This window comes from Xenopus tropicalis, chromosome 2 (genome assembly GCF_000004195.4).
Source record: "Xenopus tropicalis strain Nigerian chromosome 2, UCB_Xtro_10.0, whole genome shotgun sequence".
Lineage (NCBI taxonomy): Eukaryota > Metazoa > Chordata > Amphibia > Anura > Pipidae > Xenopus > Xenopus tropicalis.
The window spans coordinates 119,505,240-119,530,163 of record NC_030678.2 but is presented as its reverse complement, the minus strand read 5'-3'; the positions used below and the strand labels follow the sequence as shown (position 1 = coordinate 119,530,163).

General features: G+C 39.0%; 2 protein-coding genes across 4 annotated transcripts; both read left to right on the top strand.

The window, feature by feature from the left end:
- Positions 1–2,001: 2,001 nt before the first annotated feature.
- On the top strand, positions 2,002–8,834 carry tex30 (testis expressed 30). 3 transcript variants are annotated; one of them, XM_012956975.3, is made up of 5 exons: positions 2,002–2,101; positions 4,403–4,534; positions 5,942–5,993; positions 7,101–7,303; positions 7,450–8,832. In XM_012956975.3, the coding sequence occupies exons 1-5, from the start codon at positions 2,084–2,086 to the stop codon at positions 7,615–7,617; spliced, it is 573 nt and encodes a 190-aa protein (XP_012812429.1). In that variant the 5' UTR covers positions 2,002–2,083; the 3' UTR covers positions 7,618–8,832.
- Positions 8,835–10,392: 1,558 nt separating this feature from the next.
- nepro (nucleolus and neural progenitor protein) lies at positions 10,393–23,431 on the top strand. The gene is made up of 9 exons (XM_002933010.5): positions 10,393–10,570; positions 12,642–12,796; positions 14,637–14,722; positions 16,417–16,548; positions 19,633–19,710; positions 20,467–20,816; positions 21,149–21,210; positions 22,002–22,258; positions 22,922–23,431. Exons 1-9 carry the CDS (start codon positions 10,486–10,488, stop codon positions 23,325–23,327), a joined length of 1,611 nt encoding a protein of 536 aa, XP_002933056.1. The 5' UTR covers positions 10,393–10,485; the 3' UTR covers positions 23,328–23,431.
- Positions 23,432–24,924: the final 1,493 nt, after the last annotated feature.

The window sequence follows — 24,924 nt, the reverse complement described above, 5'->3', positions numbered from 1 at the left end:
GACCCACAAAGTTCAGTAGCATTAAAGCTGTGGTTCACCTTTATGTTACCTTTTACTATGTTATAAAAAGCCAACTTTTCAATCATTATTTGTTTGTCATAGTTTTTGAATTTTTTGCCTACTTCTTCTAACTCAAAAAAAAATTGCTCTACGAAAGTATACTTTAATTGTTATTGTTACCTTATATCACTTATTTTTCTATTCAGGCCCTCTCCTATTCATATATTATTCTTTAATTTAAACCACACCCTGGTTGCTAAGGTAATTTGAATCCTAGCAACCAAATAGCTGCTGAATCTCCAAGCTAGAGAGCTGGCGAACAAAAACTGAAATAATAAAAAGTCTACAAATAATAAAGAATAAAGACCAATTGCAAATTGTCTTAGAATATTGCTCTCTACATTATACTAAAAGCTAACCCCTTTAAGGCAGACACAGTGTCCCCAATGTTTACTTTAATTTCTTCTCGGTTATGTGCCCAAGAAAAGTGTGTGCACAAAAATGTTTGCTCAGGTCAGAATAAATGCCAATTGTTATGTTTTCACACACAATTCTTTCGACCGAATTGGAAAAATTCCGATTGGAAAACGAACATTTTGCGACTTTTTCGTATTTTTTGCGATTTTTTTCGGCGCCTTTACGACTTTTCGGAAATTATCGCGACTTTTTCGTTACCAATACGATTTGCGCGAAAAAACGCGAGTTTTTCGTAGCCATTCCGAAAGTTGCGATTTTTTCGTAGCGTTAAAACTTGCGCGAAAAGTTGCGCTTTTTTCGTAGCGTTAAAACTTAAAAGGCGCAACGTTTTGCGCAAGTTTTAACACTACGAAAAAATCGCAATTTTTTGCGCAAGTTTTAACGCTACGAAAAAATCGCAACTTTCGGAATGGCTACGAAAAACTCACGTTTTTCCGCAAAAATCGTATTGGTAACGAAAAAGTCGCGATAATTTTCCGAAAAAATCGCAAAATACCGATCATTACGAAAAAAACGCAATCGGACGCATTCGGCCCGTTCGTGAGTAAGTAAATGGGCCCCTTTGTGTGCACTACAAGTTGTGTGCAGTGGCCTGTATATTTGTGTGCATGAGCATTTTATGACACACTGTGGCACCTGCATTGCATGGCAGCCACAGTAAAAGCCCCCCCAGCATTTCATGACAGCCTCTGTGTGACACAATCATTTCATGCCATTGGCTGAAATGGGGAGTGTGAGGCAGTTAGAATCAAATATTTCAAAATGATGGAAAAAGAACTACTAACTTTGTTACAAAATGTGTTTGCATTGGTTTCCTGACACAAAGAAAGCAAGCTTCATTTAGTTCATGTGCTCTTTTGGGCAGGGCCCTCTTCACCTCTTGTATCGGTTATTGATTGCTTTATATGTTACTCTGTATGTCCAATGTATGAAACCCACTTATTGTACAGCGCTGCGGAATATGTTGGCGCTTTATAAATAAATGTTAATGTAATGTTACCGGCTGATAACTATTCCTCCTGTGTAGCAATAAGATTGCCCAAACATTAACTGGCAGCAAAAAATATGTGGCACAGTATAGGAAATGGAATCTATTAATTACATTTATTACTTTATGTCCTAATCAGGGACTTAGTGCATCTTTTTCAAGCCTCCAGGCAAAAACATTTGTACCCTATAGTACCACCCTCCATAGTTAAGCTGGCCAAACACATTCTTCTGACAAATTGTTGGACTTTTAAATGCAGTGATCTAAAACTAATATTCAGATTGAAATTGTAGGATAAAGTACAGGTATAGGACCTGTTATCCAGAATGCATGGGACCTGGGGTTTTCCGGATTCATAATGATTACATGACAACCCTTATTTCACAGCAAAGTAAATGTGCCTCTGCACCCCACATTTATTCAAATAAGATTCTTAAAAAAGTCAGTGTTCGATATCTGTTCATCAGCTTATACTAAACAGTACTGTCCCAACATCAGGAGGACGGACACAAATTAAGCAATTCTAAAGCGATCAGGTGACTGCCTCCTCTCTTCCCCATTGGCTGTTACTGTGGCTGACACGCCCCCTGACTAGGAAGTGCTGGGAATGTGCGTGCCATGAGTGAATACACAGAGGTACAGTAATGGAGCTTGGAACTGGAAGCTGATCATTGAGCTTGGTTATTCGCTTTCCCTTTGTTGCTTGTGACTAGTGTAGTGGGAAAACTGCAATATTTGTTTGAGAGCAAGATACATTCTGAATGCAGATATGCTATGTAGTTGTATCCGTTCAGAATTAGTTGTTGCCTGTTTCTATTTAAAATATCGACATAATTTAACCTATAAAGGACAAGGAAAACCCGTGTTGACCAGGATGCAATGCTCCTCTGTCTGTCTCATTTTTTTCTGCTTTGCTGCCTACACATAGACATTTCATCTAAGTGTACCAGCTGATTATAAATATAAATTATAATAATATAGAGAAATGCATGTCAAGCATGCAAAATGCACTTGTATTATAAAAAAAATTGCACACAAACACAATATCTATATTTTGCTGCATTTTGTGTGCATTTCAATAGACACAAGTGCCCGATGTAAGAACTATGATGAACAAACCCTTAAAAATGGGGTCAAAAAGAATCTTGACAATGAAGGTAATCACTGAATCAAAAATTATTTTAACTGCTAAGTCTCTTAAAAAGCCAACAAGGTACACACTCCACCTAACAGGCTGATTTCACAACAAATATACATAGCCGTGAATAAACGGAAAAAAAACAATTGTACACAGGCAGAGTATGGCACACACAGGCAGGGCAGGGAGAGTATAGCACACACAGGCAGCATAGGGCAGGCAGGGTATGGCACACACAGGCAGGGTAGGGCAGGCAGAGTATGGCACTCAGGCAGCGAAGGGCAGGCAAAGTATGGCACACATAGGCAGGGTAGGGCAGGCAGAGTATGGCACACACAGGCAGGGTAGGGCAGGCAGAGTGCCTGCTGGTGCTGTCTGAGGTGTGAACAGGTGAGCAATGTGGAGAGCACTGCTGTAGACAGTGGAGTTATAACCAGTTTTTCACACTTTTAGGAGAAATTATTGGCCCATTTCTCCAGACACATTTAATCTAGGTTATTCAGATTAGCTCTGATTGTATGCCACTTACAACATGCGCAAGTATCATCTGACTAATCTGAACAACATGGTGCAAATATGACTGGAATAATGGACTAAAATCACTTCAACAGTGTGCAAAGCTGGTACACTTGCTTTAAAGGAGAAGGAAAGGCAAAGTCACTTGGGGTGCCAAAATCTTAGGCACCCCCAAGTGGTAAAAATCGCCTACCTTGTACCCCAGTCTGGTGCCCCTGTTCGGAGAGAACAGCACCAGCCCGGGGTAGCTGCAGAACTTCCTGCTTCGCTCGCGCGCGCATGCGCAATGGAGTGAAAAGCCGAACTTTAACACTGGCATTTGCCAGAAAATGAAGCAGGAAGGAGGAAGCGCTTGCTACAATTACCCCAGGCTGGTGCTGTTTTCTCCTAACAGGGGCACCAGCCCAGGATGCAAGGTAGGTGATTAAAGTCACTTGGCGATGCCTAACATTTTGGCACCCCCAAGTGACTTTGCCTTTCCTTCTTCTTTAAGCAGTGAAATCCATTTCTTTCCCTTGTGATGTTAGATTTCACCTACAATGCTGTGCCTTTGGTTTTCTGTATCTGCCCATGGGTCTGTGATCTGCAGTGCACTGTATTTTTAAGTGACTTCTTGCTTAAGAAATGTTTGTCATAACGCCCTTTATAGCTAAAGAGTAGCAGTGCAAACATACCTTTAGTTGCAGTGACACTACAACTCCCTGTTTTTTCCTAAACGCTGGATACTAAAGAGTAGTGACCTGTGGTGTACCAATGAAAATAAATAGATGTCACCATCAGTCTCTTAAAAATGCAAAACAACGCTCTTAGGCTAATGGCATATGGGTGTCTAAAGCACACAGAGTGGTGATAGGCAGACTCCTCACCAAAATGCTGAAGTAATCATTTTTTGTGCGGAGGCCCACCAGTTACTGCTCCATGTGCATCAGACACAACGGTTCCAACAGAACAATGTAAGAATTAGTGACAGGTGAACAGTGGATAAGTGTGCATTTTTTTTACCATAATCTGCTCTGTGCATGCACTGATGGGAGGATCCCCATCCTTTTCAGTGCACACACATTCAAAGAGTGGAAGGCAGTGAATCATTTTTTCTCCACTGGAATGTATAAAAAAATAAGACCCATAATGAATTATTAAGCATCTATAATAGTGATCAAATTCTCTAAGTAAATGTTTTATGATATCAACAGTTACCCTTCAAGTTTGATATGCTCTTAGGCAGGTTGTATAATGTATTTTACAGGTAATTAGCAGCATTATTGTCTTTACATGTACTGTAGGACAGAATTAAAATTCCATTTGGTGAGAAGTATCTCGATGCTGTGATTTGTGTTCCTGGAGCATCTAACCCTGTAAGGCATGGAGTGATACTAACACATGGAGCTGGAGGAGACATGAACTTCCCCCATCTGGTATCCTTGGCAAGTTATCTGGCAACACATGGCATTTTTTGTCTCCGATTTACATGTAAAGGGCTCAATCTTGTTTATAGGACAAAGGCTTACAGAGCTGTTTTGGTAAGTAACTCTATGTAATGGGAGGGCACAACTACAGATATACATATTTCCAGCACCGAGGTAGATGAGCATTTAAGACCCTTGGAAAGCCAAAGTCACTTGTATGTTTTCCCACTGGTGATTTACTTGAATGTTGGTGGGAAAGCATTCAGAGGAGATTAGCCACCCTTGCTAGAAAAGATTTATTGTGGGGCGACTAATCTCCTTGTCTGTTAGGGCCCTTAGGGAGTAGTGATCATAAAAAGGTCTGCTTTGAGATTATGTTGACAACTGTAGAAGGGAAAAAGGACATTGCTGTAAAATGAAATCCCAAATTATTTTAAAATATATAAATAATAAAAATGTAAAGCAAGAGATTTGGGATGAATAGAATATGTGAAAGTAAATGAAAATGGTTCTGCACTGTGAGGGCAGTGAGGCTGTGGAATACCCCGGAAATCTGTGTTTACTTTGTTTAATTTTTGTTCCTTTAATAATAATTACAGTTCAGGAACTGCAAGTGGGTTTCAGCTTTATATCAGTATTGCCGGATTGGCAATAATAAAGGCACATTACTGTGGTGTCCCAAATAAGGTTTATGACTGGTGGTAGCCATGGCAAGTCTCTACTCTGATTTGTAAGATAACCCCAATTTAAAATATTTCTGTTATATACCCAATAAAACAATGTTTGCCAGTGACATGGGCAATGGGCAGAGCTTAAGGGAAGCCCTATATTACCCTGAGAAAGGAGTGAGTCTACGTGGGTGTTGAGAAGCAGAGTGGTAGAGACTGCACATAAGTATCTACCTGTGGGATGTTTTGCTCTAGTAACCAGCAAAGTAATCTTCTCCCAGGTGTGAGGCAGTAGGATTAACTAAGAGAGGCAATTCCCATCAAAGCTCTCAGTACCACAGAGAGTTCAGTTACATAACAGTGGGTTACAGATTCTGATATAAGTTTTCATTTTATTTCTGCAATCTAGTTTTCATGTTTATAGATTGGTGCACTTATTCTTTTAGAACACAAATAACAATATCTATTGAATCTTTAGATGCATAGTCTTGTTTAGCAATGTTTTTTATTGCCACATGTGCACGTTTACCTGTATATCCTAGTTATTGGTCTTGTAAATTTTAAAAGAGGAAAAATTACAGTGCTCCTAAGAGACCCAGAATAATGGTAAAGATGCATCCCTATAAAAACATTTAACAAAAAATATCTCAGAAAATGAGGTTTGTGTAAAATATTATATACAAAATTGTAAAATTTAAAGGTCTATAATACAATTTTACTACATTTTCCTCATCATTGTACTTCTTAGGCATTTTTGAAGTCTCATGAAGAACATAAAATTTCCAGTGTGTTTCTTGCTGGTAAGTCATGATAGAATACACAATCAGTAAAGCTGACCATACACGGGCAGATCCGCTCACTTGGCGATGTCGTGATTCTGCACGCGATTCTGCACGCGATTCTGCACGCGGCAATCAGTTCGGGGACCGCATCAACGAGCCGATGCGGCCCCCGATCCGACTGGATTTTCTAACCTGGCTGATCGATATCTGGCCAATTTCAGGCCAGATATCGGTCGGCCCGGCCCCTCGGTTCTGCCCCTACACGGGCCGATTAGCTGCCGAATCGGTCCAAGTCTTGGTGTCTTAAAATGTTTATTCCAGACATGTTAAGTCACCCTGATTCTTCAAGAGTATCTCTCTTACAGCCCCACTCTCCATTGGGTTAAAACTTGGTTCAAATCACGGTGAGAAGCCCAGTCACCCACTCCCTGTGATTTGCTTCTAAATTGTCATTAACCCCCTTCATTAAAAAGAATTATAATGCACACAATAAATCCCTAAATATTAATAGTGTACAAATTCCACTTAAGGGACTTTTGTGAGTCTTTGCCATCAGTGCTTTTAAGTATTTTTGCATCCTCTAGATAAGTGATCCCCAACCAGTGGATATTGAGCAACATGTTGCTTCCCAACCCCTTGGATGTTGCTTCTCAGTGCCCCTAAACCAGGTAGTTATTTTTGTATTCCTGACTTGGTGGCAAGTTTTGAATAAAACAAGATTTACTACTAAATAAAGCCTCCTGTAAGATGACAGTGTGCATAGAGGCTACCTAATAGCTAGTCTTAGCTGTTATTTGGCACCTCCATGAACTTTTAGGTGGCTCAGCGACTGTGACTGTGTGATCAGTGCCCAGATTACTAGAGCCCTGCAGTAAAGTAAATTATAGACATATATTTGGGGGACTACTTGCTTACAGAAGGAAGGCTTTAGCAATAAAAAGTAGTACTGTATGTCCCCCTACCCATTTAGTAATAAATATTAAACATGTTGATAGCATTCCTCCAAAATATTTCTTTCTTGTGATTATAAATAAACCATTGGCACTGAAATCTATTTTGAAGAAACATGGCAGTGATTGCAGTCACTGTTTAAAAATGCATATCTGCTTTGCCTTTGTCATAAAGGTCGATCTATGGGATCTCGTGCCGCTGCTTCAGTAATGAGAGAGGCTTGTGAGAATGATAATGAGTTTATTCAGGGGCTCATCTGCCTATCCTATCCACTGCATCCTGCAAATTCAAAGGCCAAGCTGCGAGATGAAGATATACTATCATTGACGAAACCAGTATTGTTTGTTTCAGGATCATCTGATGAAATGTGTGATCAGGTTAACTATTACTTTTAGTATACATCATTCTTCTGTAAAGGTTTTAGGTTTATATTGCTTACCCCAGGCTCTTATCTCTTGTATGCTGTCTGTATGTCAATTTCTAAATGACCATTAGTGGTCAATCATCATTGTTCTCTTTACAGACCCTGTTAAAAAATGTTGTCAGCAAGATGAAAGTTCCTGCCCAGATCCACTGGATTAAAAATGCAAATCATGGCATGGCAGTAAAGGGAGAAACAATGGAAGATGTTATGACAGAAATAAATACACATGTTTTCTCTTGGATTCAGAAGACCGTTGATAACTTGTAATTAAAGGTTTTATTGTGACTGTCACTATATATAACACACAGTTAAATGCAATGATGTTTTCAGCATGACACACATGGTAAAATTAATAAAATTGATCCTAGAATTTTTACTAAAGAAATACATTCCATGTGACCAGTTAAAGAGAAAATATAATTCCTTTTTTTACTCAGGCATACTTGATTCCAATTGAAGGAAACCATAATACCTATCTTGGTGGCAAGGGCCAGTTCCCCTTAGGCTGAGAGTATAATGCAACCTTTCCCTCACCTTGTTCTACTGTGAAATGATGGCTCCTGGGACTTGAAGTCCCCCTGATTTCCAGAAAATTTATGTACCACACACTATGAAAAGCAGAGGGACTTCAAATCCCAGAATTTACACAGCATTAGCAAGTGTCCATCAGAATCCATCACTGCACACTGTCACTCTAAAGGTGGCCACACACGTGACGATTTCCAATCTTTCGTGCGACCATTGGTCGATCGAAAGATTGTACAATCGGCCACTAACCTTTCAGGGCTGAAATGGCAGATAAGGAGGTAGAAACAATAGGATTTCTACCTCCTTCGGCCGATTCAGCCCTGAAGGCAGATTCTGATCAGGCGCCTTCTATGGCGCCCGATCAAAATCTTTTAACCTGGCCGATCGGCGAGTTGACTGATATCAGCAGCCTCCTGTAATATCAGTCGGATCGCCAACTTGCCATACACACACCAAATATCGTACGAAACGAGGTTGCGTATGCTATTATCGGTGCGTGTATGGCCAGCTTAAGGGATGTTGGGAAATGGTTAGACAGTGTATCATAGTATCCCTTCAGTCTGTGTAGAAAATGACATTTATTTATTTTTGGAAGTTTAGATAGTGTTTATGCACCTTTTCTACATAAGCCTGACTGATTGAGCTCATGTTAAAAAGTGGGGTAATTTTCCTTTTAAGGACAGAGCAGGTGAAGGGAATTCTCACCCAAAAGGCCAATTTCTCAGTGGAGCATCTTCTAGCCATAATGCTTGTAATTTATTTTATAGGAAATTTACAGTATAACAAGGTAATCTAAGCTGCTATTGGGAACCCTTGTCAAAACAAATCCAAACCATTGTGATTACCTGTCAGGTAAATTTAGTTTGCAAATCTGTACTACTTCTATATCTATGTATCAAAATAGCATTATAACTAATAAATGTTGTTTCAAATAAAAAAAATATTTGGGAGTTCGCTATTTGTAGTCTGCTCTGTATCAGACATTTGTAGTTCTACATTTTGCACACACACCAGGGTCAATTTAATTAAAGCCAATTAGCCTGCCACTTTGTTTTTGTAGTGTTGAAGGAGACCCATGTTAACATAAAAAGAAATTAAAAACAATAAAGACTTCCTTGAATACAAAAAAAAAAGCATAAAAACTCCATGCAGAAAATGCCCTAGTCAGAATCAGGCCTAGAAACCACAGCTGCTGGGCAAAGACCCATGTATCTAGTTTATCCTTTATCTATGTGCCTATTGGTTTATTTGGTTGATCACACCCCCTTGCACTCCAATATAGTTTTTAGTAAGGAGGTGTGGCTTTCTCTTTGGCTGTCTCTGTGTCTCAGGAACAGGTCACTGAGCCTGGGATCAGAATAGGCCCCAGTAAGTTATTGCCCTAGAGTACCCATTCTATATTCTAGTGAGGTCGGGACAGGGACCCCGTGAACGAGGACTAGTTAGATAGTTACTCTTGTAAAAGAACTCTATAGGAGAGTGAGATAGAAAGGGTAGGAAGCAAGAGCAGCTCGGCTCCAACAAGGAAAGTAGCTGGAAGTATTCTTCCATACAGGCAATGTTGCCTCAGCATAGGGCCACGGTTAAGACATAGGAGACAGGCAGTATCTCAACCCTGTTCTACAGTCGGCTGCAGGACTCTCAAGCTAGGGGTTATCAACCTGAGGACTGAGGTATCTATCCTGATTGCTTCAAGGGGGGTGCCAAGCAGACCAGGTGCATTTACCCTGCCCAGACTCTAAAAGGAGGTGGGATAAACCAGTGTGTATCTTCTCTTGTTGTCCTCAGAGTGTACTATCATTTAACATCTGTATCATCTGTGTGAGTATAACCCTGTTGCTTTATTTGTTTCTGACAAACTGTGCTATAGTTCAACTGCAAGAACCTTCTGGCGTCCATCTTTGGTAAATTGCACTGCACTCAGCTACAGTGAGTTGTAGTTACACTACACCCTTGCTCCGCATGGTCCCTTCCATATAGGGAAGGCCCATCCTGTCGCATGTACGCCATGCTCTAATACCTACACTAGCATGGGTTTGACTATTTTATAGCCAAATGGGGGTTACACATCAAAAAACAAAAAGTTTCTCCTTATCTGTGAAAGTAATAAATCTATTTTTCCTTACAGTTTATCATTTATTGTAAGAGTTTTGAATAATGTAAACATAGTCAGCAACTTGGCATTTGGTCTTGAAGCCCAGAACAACCAACTTAACAAAGGATATTTGTTAAATAACAAATAATAAACAAAGAAAATGTGACCAGTAAATGCTAACAGATATGTGGTTTCTATGGGTTATTAAACGTCATACCTCCTAACCTGAGCCCATTACTGATTTTTTTAGACAAACTATATGGGTTATAAAGTGAACTTTCTGTGAGCCAAATAAACATATCTGCACAGAAATACTAATACGGTCTTTGTATTGATTGTTTCACTTTACATCTGCATAAAGTCCCTCCTGCCCACGTGGTACAATGTTGTTACGTACAACGTCGAAAACACGGTCTCAGGACAGGAAGTAGTCACTGGCGGAAGTGTTTAGAGTATGCACATGTGCGCGCAGAAGTCAGGGATGTGTAGACTGTTCCTTGGGATATCCGAGCATGGCGTCTGAGCCGTGGAACCGACTGCACATTCCTCGCCCTGCCATTCAGAGCTTGGTGACCGTGCCTGCGAGTGCAGAGACAGGTGTGCCTTGAGGGGAGGGGGCGACAGAAAGCGCAGCTCCGGTCTGCTCTTACTCCTTTATAGTAATATGCAGGACTGGTATTTTGGTCGTGATGTTATTTGCGAAATCCTCGCTGACTAGCGGCGGCACCCAATGTATTTCGAGTGCAAATTTAAGGTCTCGTAGTTCATGTACTACACTAATGGCTACAGTTTGGCCAGCTCGAATGGTTTATTAAAGCGAAAAACACATTTTTATACAATACATTTTATTTGGAACTTGATGCCAAGCCTTAAAGAGATACTGACACCAGAAACACTTTTTACATTTACCATAATGTTGTCTTTGCATGATCTTTACAATGTTGCCATGAAAGTATTTCCTGATGCTTTTACATTCCCTAACTGATCCCCCATGTTCCCCTATAAGGGGGCTGCCATATTTGTGCAGCAGGAGGCCGTTAGCATTAGAAGCTATAACTGACGGGCTGAGAAGGGACAGTCAGGTTGGCTAAACAGTCAGGTTTAGGGACTTCAAGTAACAATTACAAAAGCAGCCCTATATGCAAAAAATGATTAACCCAACATATAAGTAACTTTTTATGTAGATTCATAATTTAAAAAGTAGTTTTTTCGTGTCAGTATCACAATGCCAAAGAGACTTTCCAATATGCATTCATTATACCGTTTCAGAAGTTTGTAGATTTATTTCTAAATGTCAACTCGATTGGAAGCAGGGTATTCCTGTCCCCTTCTGTGTTTATCAGCTGATAAGCGATCCTGCAGTTACATTTAGAAACCGCTTTAAAAGCAGTGCAAGTTTCTAAATGTACTTTGGAAAGTTCCTTCATTTAAATTTTTTTGGCAAACTTATTTCTAGCGCTTTTAAAGGGGACCTGTCACCCTAAGAAATATTTCCAAATTCTTTGATTGTGTTTGTCAAGCAAAATAAACTTCACAACATTAATAAAATCTTCTATCTTTCAGTCTTGGGATTACACAAGCAGAGCAAGCAGGCAGGTGCCATTTTGTGGGCAATGTTATTAAGGCAAATTTTGTATAACCTCAAAATCTTGTGTATGTGCCAGAATATGGGACCTGATGCCTGTTCTCATGCACTGGCTACACAGTTACGTGGGGGTGAGTGAGTGAGTGCTATATGAAATGTAAAATTGCTCTGGCTCTATGCTTAAGGCATAGAGGTGGGACAGGCAATATGTGATTGACAGCTGGAATTTGGGTTTCATGTTTAATTTGCAAGGGGCTTTTATTATACAGCTTTTTATGTCTGGGTGACAGGTCCCCTTTAAGGAAAAATATCTCCTGTATTAGTTACTGCCAAAGTTCTAGTAGCACTGGTGCATTTCTGTTTTCTCAAATGCAGTAACTTATTACAAATCAGTTAGATATTTACTTGTTTGTGTAACTACTCGTATAGCTGACATGCTGTTACATGTTGGTGAATAAGGCTCTGGCTGTGATCCCTAACCTGTGGCTTGTGAGCAACATATTGCTTCCAGGTGCCCTTTTTTTAATTTCTGTCTTGAAGGCAAATTTTTGAAAGACACCATTTTCATCCAAGCAGAGCCTCCTGCAGGATAGCAGTACACATGGGGCTACCAAATAGCCAATCACAGCCCTTATTCATTATCCTCAAGAAATTTTTTATCATGCTTGTGTGGCTTACCAACACTTCTGACATCTGAGTGGGGCTCATGAGTAAAAATGTTTGGGGATCCCAGAGTTAGGGTTCCCAATTAGTGAGGAGTAGATTGAGTTTAAAGCTGTTTGTAGTGACATGAATCCACTTAAAGGACACACATTTTCCATTTTAGTTGAAGTGGCAAGCTGCCACAAAACATGTCTTGATAGTTTTGCAAAATGATCCCACATCTTGGAATAAAGTTAGATTTTAAGGAAGATGTCTAGTGTGGTGAATGAGCACCATCCAGCTCTACAGTCCATTTTATGGGACACTGAAATTAAAATGAGGTAGCCATATTTTAAAGGGGTGTTTTTTTGTTCGGTAAATTCAGATTTTAAATTATAAAAGTTATTTTTGCTTTCATGGTCTTTTTTTATTATCATTCAGAGGAATATATTAAAGCAGTTGTGGAAAAATGTCTTTCTGTGAAGCAGTCCCTAATGAGCAAAGTATTGGAGACAGAAAAATCTGCATTATATTCGATATTGTATGTCTACCACCATCAACTTGGTTACCATAAACCATATTTGGCTTTAAAACAGGTATTGATATCTCATATTCTATTTTATTTGATTTCACTTTATAAAAGCATGTGTTTTAGTGAATATTTTATAGATTGACAAAACCAGGACATTGTACAGAACATTTATGTATCCTCCTGTAGCCTTAAAGGAGAATGCAAGTCAAAATTTAAAAAGCATACTGCCCAATAGTTCCTCCTATTGTTTAGTAAAAACGCCACACTTTTGGCTCACCTAATCAAATATTTACTCAGTCACACTTACTTCACATTTTCTAGAACAGGCAGCCATCTCTAAAAAGGTATTCTCCCTTTCTTTCCCTCCTTGCTTCATACTGCACATGTGTTTCATTCCCTCCCCCCCTCCCCTCTGCCAGAGCCGCTTCTGATTGGCTGGTGGGCATGTGTAGCTCAGAACAGGAGACAGGATCAAGTTACACACATGCCGCTGGCAGCCTACAGGAAGGGAAGAGATTTCAGTGATGTCACTGTAGTCTTCACACTGCTGTAGGCTGCCAGCACCATATCTCAGAGAAGCAAGCAGGGATCTGGGAATTTAGATATGCAGTAAGTACTTAAAAAGAATGCCTTTAGACTTACTTTTAATTTATATTAACCTTTCATTGTCCTTTAAACTGCCCATAAATGTCAATATTTGATCAGGCACTTTGGTTCATTTCTGCCTTAATGTAAGATGATCTGGGTGTGTAATGGCTAGTTGGTGGGCTGGTCTGACAGTTAATCTTGTGATCATGGTATACTGAGGATCATCCATTTTTATCGAAATTGTTTCAAGCAATTATGTATACATTATCAGTCCTTTCAGCCCGTAGAATCAGTATTAATATTGTACGGGTCAACCCATTTATGATCACGTTTGCAAGGAAGGCAGTACTAAAGGGGATAGTATACACCCTACTGAAGATGAATGTAATCAGTAGGGGCTATGCTAAACATACCTTATGCATGTTGTTGCCCTAAAATATATTTGCCCTAAACAAAAAAAAAAAAATAGAACCACTTTTATGTTAACACTTCAAGCTCTGTTGAGTTGCTGTTATAAGAGTAAAACTAGTAAAACAAATTATTAGTCCACAGACAGGACCTCTTTATTATAAACTGCTCCTTATCTCAAAGCATAACAAAGACCACAGCTTAGGGCAACGTAACACTGCGTTTGGTAGCCCATGTTTGGTCACTGCTACAAAACTATTGATTTCTTTAATCAGAATATATTTTAACACAAGCCCTATTTAGCATACTTATATGCTTATATTTAGCAAATGTGTATATGTACATACCAGCCCTTTAAGATATATTGTTAGTTGGGCATTTTTAACTACTACTATTTCTCAGTACTATAGACATGGAAATTCTTTGCACCTATAACCAGGAAACCTATTTTGCATAATTAACATAGAAAGTCATACTGCATAGTCAACATTCATAGTTCAAATTCTATTTATGCTTGAAGAGAAATAAGTAGGTGTGTACTTTTTAAATTATTCAATTTTTTTTTGTTTTAACTGAAACTTGAAGTAGTGATACTATATCAGCCTGTCACAGGAAAAATATGCACATTTGTGCATCTAAATTTGGGAAACACCTAATATGGCACGTGCAACAGGAAGTAGGGGCAATTCAGTAACCAGGTGTATTTTTTAAAGGAATCTTGCTTAAACCAGAGCATTTCACTTCTAGTGTTCAACCTGCTGATTGAGAATACCCATGTGGTTGGTTATGCCAGGTGTCGTTTATCTCTGAACTCTCTCTAAGTTAATAAAAGGGGATGGACAGGGCATTAGCAATACTATCTTCTATAATACATTCTTGACTGGTAATATAGTAAATTTGTCCTGCAGGTAGAGCAATGCTTGAAACGACTAGCAGCTATGGGTTTAGAAGTTACTATTCAAGAGATGCTTGATTTGTGTCCAAGATATTTTGGGTAAGATGATTGTATTTAATTCAAAACATTGTTCTGGTTTTTAAATGTTTAAGAACCTTGTATTGTGGCAAGAGGACATAAAACAGTTAGATTTAGGGTTGCAATGTGTCTGGTTTTCAACTTGATAGCCCAGTTGTCCCCTGTCCAGGGTATGATGGATCTGAAGCTATCAACCCTAGGCAGATCTGTTGTGCACTCATGGTTTATTTTTAATTTAGCATTTGTGTGCATTTATTTTATGCATGCATATTTCATATTTGTACTACCATTGAAGATTTCATACAATATGGGCAGTGTTTTCTGCACAGGTATATGCCTGGTTTTAAAACTGATCAGGTACTTAGATAATGCTGTGCTTTCCTGTGTAAATAAAGCCTATATTATAGCATAACTGTCATGGAAGCACAAGTAAGTAATAAAGAAAATACAAACTCTTTTTAGAATTATTTTTAAATGTAGGTCTAAGAAAACATTGATATCTAGATATTAGATGCCCATTCAGTACAAGCTAAAAACTGCAGTGGTTGGTAGTATGTTGGTAATTTAATTATTTAATTTCAAAACCATCAACTACGACAATATATTTCAAACATTACATTATCAAGCCAACCACAACAACTATCATTATTTTTTTTTTTTCGCATTCTACAGCAGTTTTAAGGTGCTATTTAACTTAATGTAAATAATAAACCCTAGGGGGCTGATTTACTTACCCACGAACGGGTCGAATGGAGTCCGATTGCGTTTTTTTCGTAATGATCGGTACTTTGCGATTTTTTCGTATGTTTTGCAATTTTTTCGGATTCTTTACGAATTTTTCGGATCCAATACGATTTTTGCGTAAAAACGCGAGTTTTCCTATCCATTACGAAAGTTGCGTAAAAAGTTGCGCATTTTGCGTAGCGTTAAAACTTACGCGAAAAGTTGCGCACTTTTCGTAGCGTTAAGTTTTAACGCTACGAAAAATGCGCAACTTTTCGCGTAAGTTTTAACGCTACGAAAAATGCGCAACTTTTTACGCAACTTTCGTAATGGATACGAAAAACTCGCGTTTTTACGCAAAAATCGTATTGGTAACGAAAAATTCGTACAGAATCCGAAAAAATCGCAAAACATACGAAAAAGTCGCAAAATGTTCGTTTTCAAGTCGGAACTTTTCCAATTCGGGTCGGATTCGTGGGTTAGTAAATCAGCCCCTAGGTGTCTAGAATAGGAGTAGTTGCCATTAACTTTAACTTGCACGCCATTCACTTGTTCCAGAGTGGGAATGCCAGCAGGCTGCCACTGAGCCCTATGCTTATTCTATGGCATGGCTGCCATTTGCTGCTGGAGCTGTGCTTTCCACTCCAGATTTTTATCCAGAGTATGGTGCAGAGCACTGCTAGACCTAATCTACTACCTAAGCAGTAGGAGGGCATATTCTTGCACTTTAGGGCCTCCATAAATAACCCCCAGTGTTTGATATTGTATAGTAACTGCATAGTTGGAATACTATAGTATAATACTGTATATTAATTAAAGGGGCTGAGAATCTATTGTCTGAGGGTAAGCACACACAAATATGAAGTATAAATTAGACATATTTCCCTTTTAATTAACTATGCTGATTGCTTAATTGTTCGTTGTTGTTTATGTAACAAAAATGTTCAGAGTAACATGTTAATATTACATTTTTTCGAATTTGTTTTATGCAGGAAAAATGTTTTGACAGCAGAAAAGCACTGTTGCCTGCCAAGTCAACCTATTATTGAAGTTGTGTCTATAAAAATACTGGGTGCCTGCAAGTTGTTTTTGCGACTTATGGACTGCTGCGAAAAAGCCTTCCAGTATCCTTCTATGTAATTATGTACACAGTATTATGTTGTTCAGGCTGCAGGATTACTGACCAAAAATATGAGCCTCTGTTCTCATGCTGGCCCCTTACCATTTAAAAATGGCAAAATTACCCTACAGCAGTGCTGTCCAACTGGCGGCCAGGCCCGCGACCCCCCTCTGTGTGGCCCCCCACCTGTCTGGCTGCTTTGATGGTTTACCCTTGTATAAGCTTTAAATGGTATCAGTACTGAGATTAACTGCCCCCCTGCATGGTTCTCACCTCAGATTCAGGCTGTAATCCCCCTGTATTGTTTAAACATGTAATCCCCTGTACTGTTCACACCTTTTAATCTATGCATTGTTTACCCCCTGCAGTGTTCACACCTCAGGCTCAGGCTGTAATCACCCATATTGTTCTCCTGTTCACACCTCAGGCCTGTGTGTAGGCAGCATAGGGTAGGCAGAGTATGGCACATAGGCAGCATGGGGCAGGGAGGGTATGGCACACACAGGCAGCATAGGACAGGGAGGGTATTGAACACACAGGCAGGGTAGGGCAGAGTATGGCACAGGCAGGGTAGGGCAGAGTATGGCACACACAGGCAGCATATGGCAGGTAGAGTATGGCACACAGGCAGGGTAGGGCAGAGTATGGCACACACAGGCAGCATATGGCAGGCAGAGTATGGCACACAGGCAGGGTAGGGCAGAGTATGGCACACACAGGCATCATAGGGCAGGCAGAGTATGACACACACAGGCAGCATATGGCAGACACAGGCATCATGGGGCAGGCAGAGTATGGCACACACAGGTAGCGTAGGGCAGGCAGACTGCTACCCTGTGCTGCCTGTTGGAGGTGAACCTGGCAGGGGTTTGTTCTGGGAGTTTGTTAGCAGTTGGAAATAGCCAGTAAATGGTCCCTAAGGTGTGTAATTATTTATGGGGGTTGCTGTGCTATCCACAGGGGAGGAGAAGTCATATGGATTTTAGGGTGTGTCTTAATATGACATAATATAATTCTTTCACATATGAGTGATGGTTGATATCCCTGCAGTGAGGACCAAGCATTTGGGTTTTTGCTGCACTACCACCATTGTGATAAAAATGGGTGTGGTTTGAAGTGGGTGTGGTTCAAAAGGGGGGAGTGGCTTCCATTAGCGGCCGTCCACCATGTATGCGCGAGACATTCTGGCCCTCGGCACCGCAGAAGTTGGACAGCACTGCCCTACAGAATGTTTATCAAATAATAGTAATTCTCCTTTTTAGATGAAGGGATTTTACATACTTACATAGGGTTAAAAAAAGGCCAGAGTCCATCAAGTTCAACCCTTCCAAGTGAACCTAGCACACACACAAACCTATACTGATCTATCTATACACTCACATACATAAACCATATATACCAACATTAATACTAACTGTAGACTTTAGTCTCACAATAGCCTTGGATATTATGCTTGTTCAAGAACTCATCCAGGCCTCTCTTAAAGGCATTACCAAAACATCACTCGGAAGGGCATTCCACAACCCTCACTGTGGAAAAACCACCTCCGTTCCTCTAATCTAAAGGGGAAGCCTCTAGTGCACTGATTTTTATGGGTAAAAAACAACACACCCCATCTGCCTATTATCCCCTCTAATGCTCCCCAATCTTGACAGTCTAACCTCATAGTTTAAAACTTCCATCCCCTTTACCAGTTTAGTTGAACGTCTCTGCACTCTCTCAAGCTCATTAATATCCATTTTGATACCCAGTTTTCCAATTTTGGCAAATCTTCCTGCAAAGTGAGAGCATCCTGCATGGAACTTTTTGTCAGCAAAAATAGAAACAGTACTTTCAATGCCCTCCTCCAGGTCATTAATAAACAAGTTAAAAAGCAAAGGACCAAGGACTGACCCCTGTGGTACTCCACTAACACTGGCCCCATTAGAAAATGTTCATTTTCATTTACCACGACTCTCTGTAATCTATCCTTTACTCAGTTTTCTATCCAAGTACAAATATGTTCCAGGCCAATATTCCTCAATTCATCAATGCAGCTAGATAATTTTATATATAGTAACTGACAAAAGCAAATAATTACTGGTACGGGATATACCATAACATCCATTATCCAGAAAGTCCCAAAATACAGCATTTCTAATAATCTATTTAACAAGCGGTTCTTGATAACTACGCTTACATCAAAATTAAAGGCAAAACAATCCTGGTTTGTTTATTAATGCTGAAATATTTTTAATAGCTTTAACACATGGTGCTTCAAATTACAAATAAACCCTGTATCCGGAAAACCCCAAGATCAAAATGCTCTCGCATGGATAATAGATAGCAATATGTGTACATGTACAGGTATGGGATTCCTTATCTGGAAACACATTATCCAGAAAGTTTCGAATTACTAAAAGGCCATCTCCCATAGACTCCATTATAAGCAAATAATTCTAATTTTTCAAAGTTATTTCCTTTTTCTCTGTAATAATAAAACAGTACCTTGTACTTGATCCCAACTAAGATATAATATTGCTTATTGGAAGCAAAACAAGCCTGTTGGGTTTATTCAATATTTAAATAATCTTTAGCAGACTTAAGTTATGGAGATCCAAATTAAGGAAAGATCCCTTATCTGGAAAACCCCAATTCCCGAGCATTCTGGATAACAGGTCCCATACCTGTATTGGAAAATATTACAGTTCTGTCCATAAAAAAGTATTATTCCGTTTAAAGCATAGAGCTTATAATTACATTTACTTTTTACGGATGAGTGCTTTCTTTGATAAGTGAAAGTTTTCATTATTTTTTTAATGTTTTATTTGCCAGTGCTGGTTATGTCTTATCTTGGGTCATTTGGGAAAAAAACAACTCTTTTTAAATGTGCATTTAAAAATTGGTTAAAAAAATTTAAGTTAATGTTAAAGTTCAATTATATCCTAACATATTTTTACACATCTTATTATATCAGTTCAACTTTAACTGGATTTCAGAATTTCATTCATAAATACTAGAAAAAAAGATTTCATTTTGAAATTGACAGATATATAAAATAAATAGTACCAATTTTGGTGTGCAGGACTGCCCTTAACTGTATCTTCAGTTTATGTCTACAGCATATTTACCTTGAGGAATTCATAGTTGCCAATGTGGTACTTTTAGGATTGCTTAGCCGGCTCTGGTTTGTATATTCCGTACATTAAAATATTTATAACATAATTTAGTGTTTTTCAGAGATAAAATAGTACTTAAAAGAAATACATAGATCTGGTTGGTCAGCATTTAATCACACACAGGTTATATGGAGTAGTCTTTACAGAAATGGTTTGTAGCCTTCCAGCAGGTGTGGTGGATACAGTTAAGGAATTTAAACTGCGTGTTAGGATATATTTATATGTGCACAAGTTAAATATGTAGATTATATAGACTACAGTTTTAAGGGTTCTCTGTGTTCTTCAGATTTGCTATAGAGCATAACTGCAAAAAGATCAATCTCTATTGACCTTATAAATTTCACCTCATTAGTGTCATTTGACCTCTTCAATTGATTTGCTGACACTGATTTATTAAAATTGCTACTCAGTAAAATTAAGTTGCTAATTCAGCCACAATAGACCTCCCAACTGCCTGTAAAACTGATATGGCCTAAAATAGGGAAGTTATATATCTGCAGCATTCAGTGCAAATTCCTTTTTCATAATCATATGAAATCTGACATTTAAGTTTTGGTGGCCACATTTCTATAATCAGGTTCTGGTTTTTGACTTTAGACCTAGACATCGAAGAACTGTCATCAGAAAGGCCTGAGAGCAGCTAAACTGAACTTGTGTGGGTAGTTTTTAAAGCAATTTGTAGTTAGGAATAAGAAATGAGCCAGCTTATAGAATTCATTTTTTTCTTTTAGTAGTTTTGCCTAAATTTCAGATTTTTTTTCCAGGGTTTTGCACAGAGGCATTTTAAAGAAGTTGATTTCTCTATATGGGGCACAATACCTCTTGCAGAAAGAAGTATCTGATTTCCAAAATATGCCATATATTAAGAACTTTACTTTTCCAACAAAGATTGAAGATTTTCTGGGACCAGTGTATGCTAGTATCAATAAAAGAAAGTTACCTCATATATCATTCAAAAAAGGAGCTCTGCAAATCCTGCATACAGTCTTTTCATCACATGACCTGGATGATAATGAGGAAGAAAGGCATAAATCTGCCTTTGAAGAGTTAACAGACACAGTGGAAACTGTTGTTGATATTGGCCTTCCAGTACAGGCCAAAAGATCTTACAGAGGTAACATTTGGTTATAAGAAAAAAAGCACATGCTTCTGGAAAATCAGTGTTAGGGCAGATACATTAAAGAATATGTAAGTTCAGTTCGATGGTTTCCGTATATAAATACTATAAGTTCTTTTCAAACCAAGCAACCAGTGTGATTTATTTAATGTGTGTGCTTAGCCTGGACAGTGTCACAGTTTATCATCACATTTGTGGGCACACAGGTGTGTACTGCATAGATGTGATTTACTGCAGTTTACTTTTAGTAATATTTAGTTTTTCAATTATAATAACATCTATATATAGTTACGTATAACATATTAACATTTGTGGGATTTTGTACACAGATAACTGTGGAACATTTGATGTCAAAACCTTATGTCAGAAACAACAATCCAGCTTTAATCATGTAAGTTTAGTAATACTCAACACACTAAACATGACTCCCTTAATATGAAATTTGCCTGATACACTTTTGTTTGTTCCTGTCAATTTTAAAGTCTCAAAATTATAAATATTCAAAGGAAAGGAAGCCTGGATTCATTGGGGATGTCAGTATGTTAAGTCCCCCCACTTACTATTGAATCTGATATCTTAAGTTTTTATCCCCAAGTCGGTTCTGCTTTTTGGAAAAAATGCACCGACCGAGGCTCCTTTACTATGCGACCACTAGAGTTATTTCTACTGTTTGTTAGTCGATTATTTAGAAATCATATCCCTCTGCCTGCTATCCTCCCCTCTGCCTATTTACAGACACAGCTATTCATTTAATTGCTTACCACCCGGGCTGGTGCACCTGTTAGGAGAAAACCGCACCAGCCCGGGGTACCTGCAGCGAGCGCTTCCTTCTGTTGTCAAAATCCCTGGGTCGGCGCATGCACAGTAGAAGGAAGAGGAGACCACGCTCACAGCTACTCCAGGCTGGTACGGTTTTCTCCTAACGGGCACCAGCGATAAAAGTCACTTTTCTGGCACCCCCAAGTGCCTTTCCTTCTCCTTTAAAATGATTAAAACATATGCTGATACAACAAATGATATCCATATTCAAGTGCAGAGAAATCTTACACAGTATTTACGTTTAAGAGCTGTGAGACCTGTGGTTTGTGATATACTGCCTTAGATGGGTGCAGTATTTCAGCTTAGCATGTTTCTTTAATAGTTTGTTGGGTTTTTTTTGTTTTTTTTTAAAACTATACCCAGCCCTGTAATGTGAAAAAGAAGTCCATGGCCTCTAAGAACAAACGGATCATTCAGTGCTATCGAAAATCAAATTCTGAATGTGCAGGCCACCTAGTGCCTAAGCTCCAGGAAACAGAGACGTTCAGAGAACTTGCTGAAAAACTGCAATATGCACTAAAATGGTGCAAACGTAGAAAGTTGCTGCCAGAAGTCTTGTTCTTCCGGAAAAAATGTCTCCGAGCAAACAGACTCAAACATGTTGAATTGCTCGGCTACAGGTATGTAAAGGGGCTCTTTCAAATTTTAACAACAAAAACTACAATTGTAGGTCGCTGCTTTTACTGTGCTGCCTTTGCTTAGCTAAGAATTAGGGTTCTGCATTGGAGCTTTGCCAAAATATTGATTTGCAAACATGGGTTTGCTGTGCACAAATAATTTTTTTAGAAGCATTCCAGTCATCTTCGTGAATCAGCACACTGTGGTGCAAAGATGGAGGTCGGATGCAGAACAAACGTGGGACTCAGTTATAAACACTGGACAAAAACTGATAGCAGCCTATCTGTGATTTTTTTTTATTTTGCAAGACGTAGGTAGAACAATGAAAGGCCACATTTGATTGATTGCCAGTGGTAGCTGCCCAGGTGCAGATTTGACCAGTGTTTATAAATGATCCTATAGCAGAGGGCACATAATAGGGCCCTAATACATTTACGTATCTATACATAAGCAGTCCATTGTAAAATGTGCAAAGGATGCTTATTTTTTCCTGAGGTTCTTAAGTAAGTGGATGGTCCTCCCTGGCCAAATGCTGAAAGAGCTAAGACCCACCTTTTTTATATGATATGAAACTTTTCACTGCTAAATGTGACTATTATTATTAAGTTATTTATTAATTTGTTAAAGTTAGCTCAGTACTTTCTCCCTTTTTTTCTTCTTTTAAGCCTGCAAAAGAAATTGCGTTGTTTTAAAAAGTCTGTCTGTCAAAGCTTGTGTCAAGGAAATCTAAGGCGAAATCATCACATGCCTAGTTTGAGAATACCAAGACTCAAGTGGACTGTTAAACATAAGGTCACTTGCCGAAGGAAGAGAAAACGTCTGAATGCTCTGAACCATCCCATTATTTATTCTGAATCTGGAGTTGAAAGGACCCATCATAAAAATGCTTCAATTTGTTTAGATCTGAACCTTGGTGCTCAAGAAGTGTCAACAGCTACCACAGATGTTCTTTTGGCATCAGGTCATATAACGGCCAATGACAAGTCTGAATCTTTAAGTGTACCTTTGTGCTTGGAAACTAAGATAATCACAGATGACATAGATGATATATTCTCATCAATTGGTGTTTAAAGGAAAACTATACCCCCAAACAGTGTAGGTCTCTCTAAAAATGTATTGCATAAACAAGTTCATGTAAAATCCTGCTTCATCTAAATAAACCATTTTCATATAAATATACTCTTTTAGTAGTATGTTCTATTGGGTAATTCTAAATAGAAAATTGCCATTTAAGAATTAATGTGAATTAAGGATTCACAGTGCATACAAACAAGCCAAGGCACACATACATGCTGGCTCAAATCAGCCAATTAATGGACAGAGTTCTGCCTTTTGCTTCCACACTACTTCCTGTTACAGTTAGAGCTACATTACTTGCTGTAAGGTGATCTCAGAGGGAGCACACAGCCCATCACAAAATGGTGGCTCAAGGGAAAGGATGTAAAAGGGCAATATTTACTGATATATATTCCAGTTTGGCGAGATTCTTTAATAGGTCACTTAACATAATATGAACTTTTTGTCTGTTAAGTATTCATTCTGGGAGTATAGTTTACCTTTAAAGGAGAACTACACCCCCTCCAGGTATAAAAGACCCCTTAACTAGCCTGCTTCGACCCCCCTCATGTCTCCTTTCTCACATAGTCTATCCGTTCAATCGAAAATGCTTCGGGGTCTCCCAGCCAATACGGACCCTGCTTGAGCTCAGCAAATCAGCAGTGAGACCCGAAGCATTTCCGATTGAACAGAAGATGATGCTCAGGTATGCTTTATGTTGCATTTTTCTATAGGGCTAGTTTTTAAATTTCTCGACAAGCAGCCGATAAGCAGAACAATGGGAAGGTAGCAAGATAACAGCTACCTGACACCTGCATTACTAAAAGTGGTAGATATCAGAATAGCACTCAATAATAAAAATCAGGTCCGGCTCATGACTCTTCCAGTTACAGTGGAGGAAATAATTATTTGACCCCTCACTGATTTTGTAAGTTTGTCCAATGACAAAGAAATGAAAAGTCTCAGAACAGTATCATTTCAATGGTAGGTTTATTTTAACAGTGGCAGATAGCACATCAAAAGGAAAATCGAAAAAATAACTTTAAATAAAAGATAGCAACTGATTTGCATTTCATTGAGTGAAATAAGTTTTTGAACCCCTACCAACCATTAAGAGTTCTGGCTCCCACAGAGTGGTTAGACACTTCTACTCAATTAGTCAACCTCATTAAGGACACCTGTCTTAACTAGTCACCTGTATAAAAGACACCTGTCCACAGAATCAATCAATCAAGCAGACTCCAAACTCTCCAACATGGGAAAGACCAAAGAGCTGTCCAAGGATGTCAGAGACAAAATTGTAGACCTGCACAAGGCTGGAATGGGCTACAAAACCATTAGAAGAGAAGGTGACAACTGTTGGTGCGATTGTTCGAAAATGGAAGGAGCACAAAATGACCATCAATCGACCTCGCTCTGGGGCTCCACGCAAGATCTCACCTCGTGGGGTGTCAATGATTCTGAGAAAGGTGAAAAAGCATCCTAGAACTACACGGGAGGAGTTAGTTAATGACCTCAAATTAGCAGGGACCGCAGTCACCAAGAAAACCATTGGAAACACATTACACCGCAATGGATTAAAATCCTGCAGGGCTCGCAAGGTCCCCCTGCT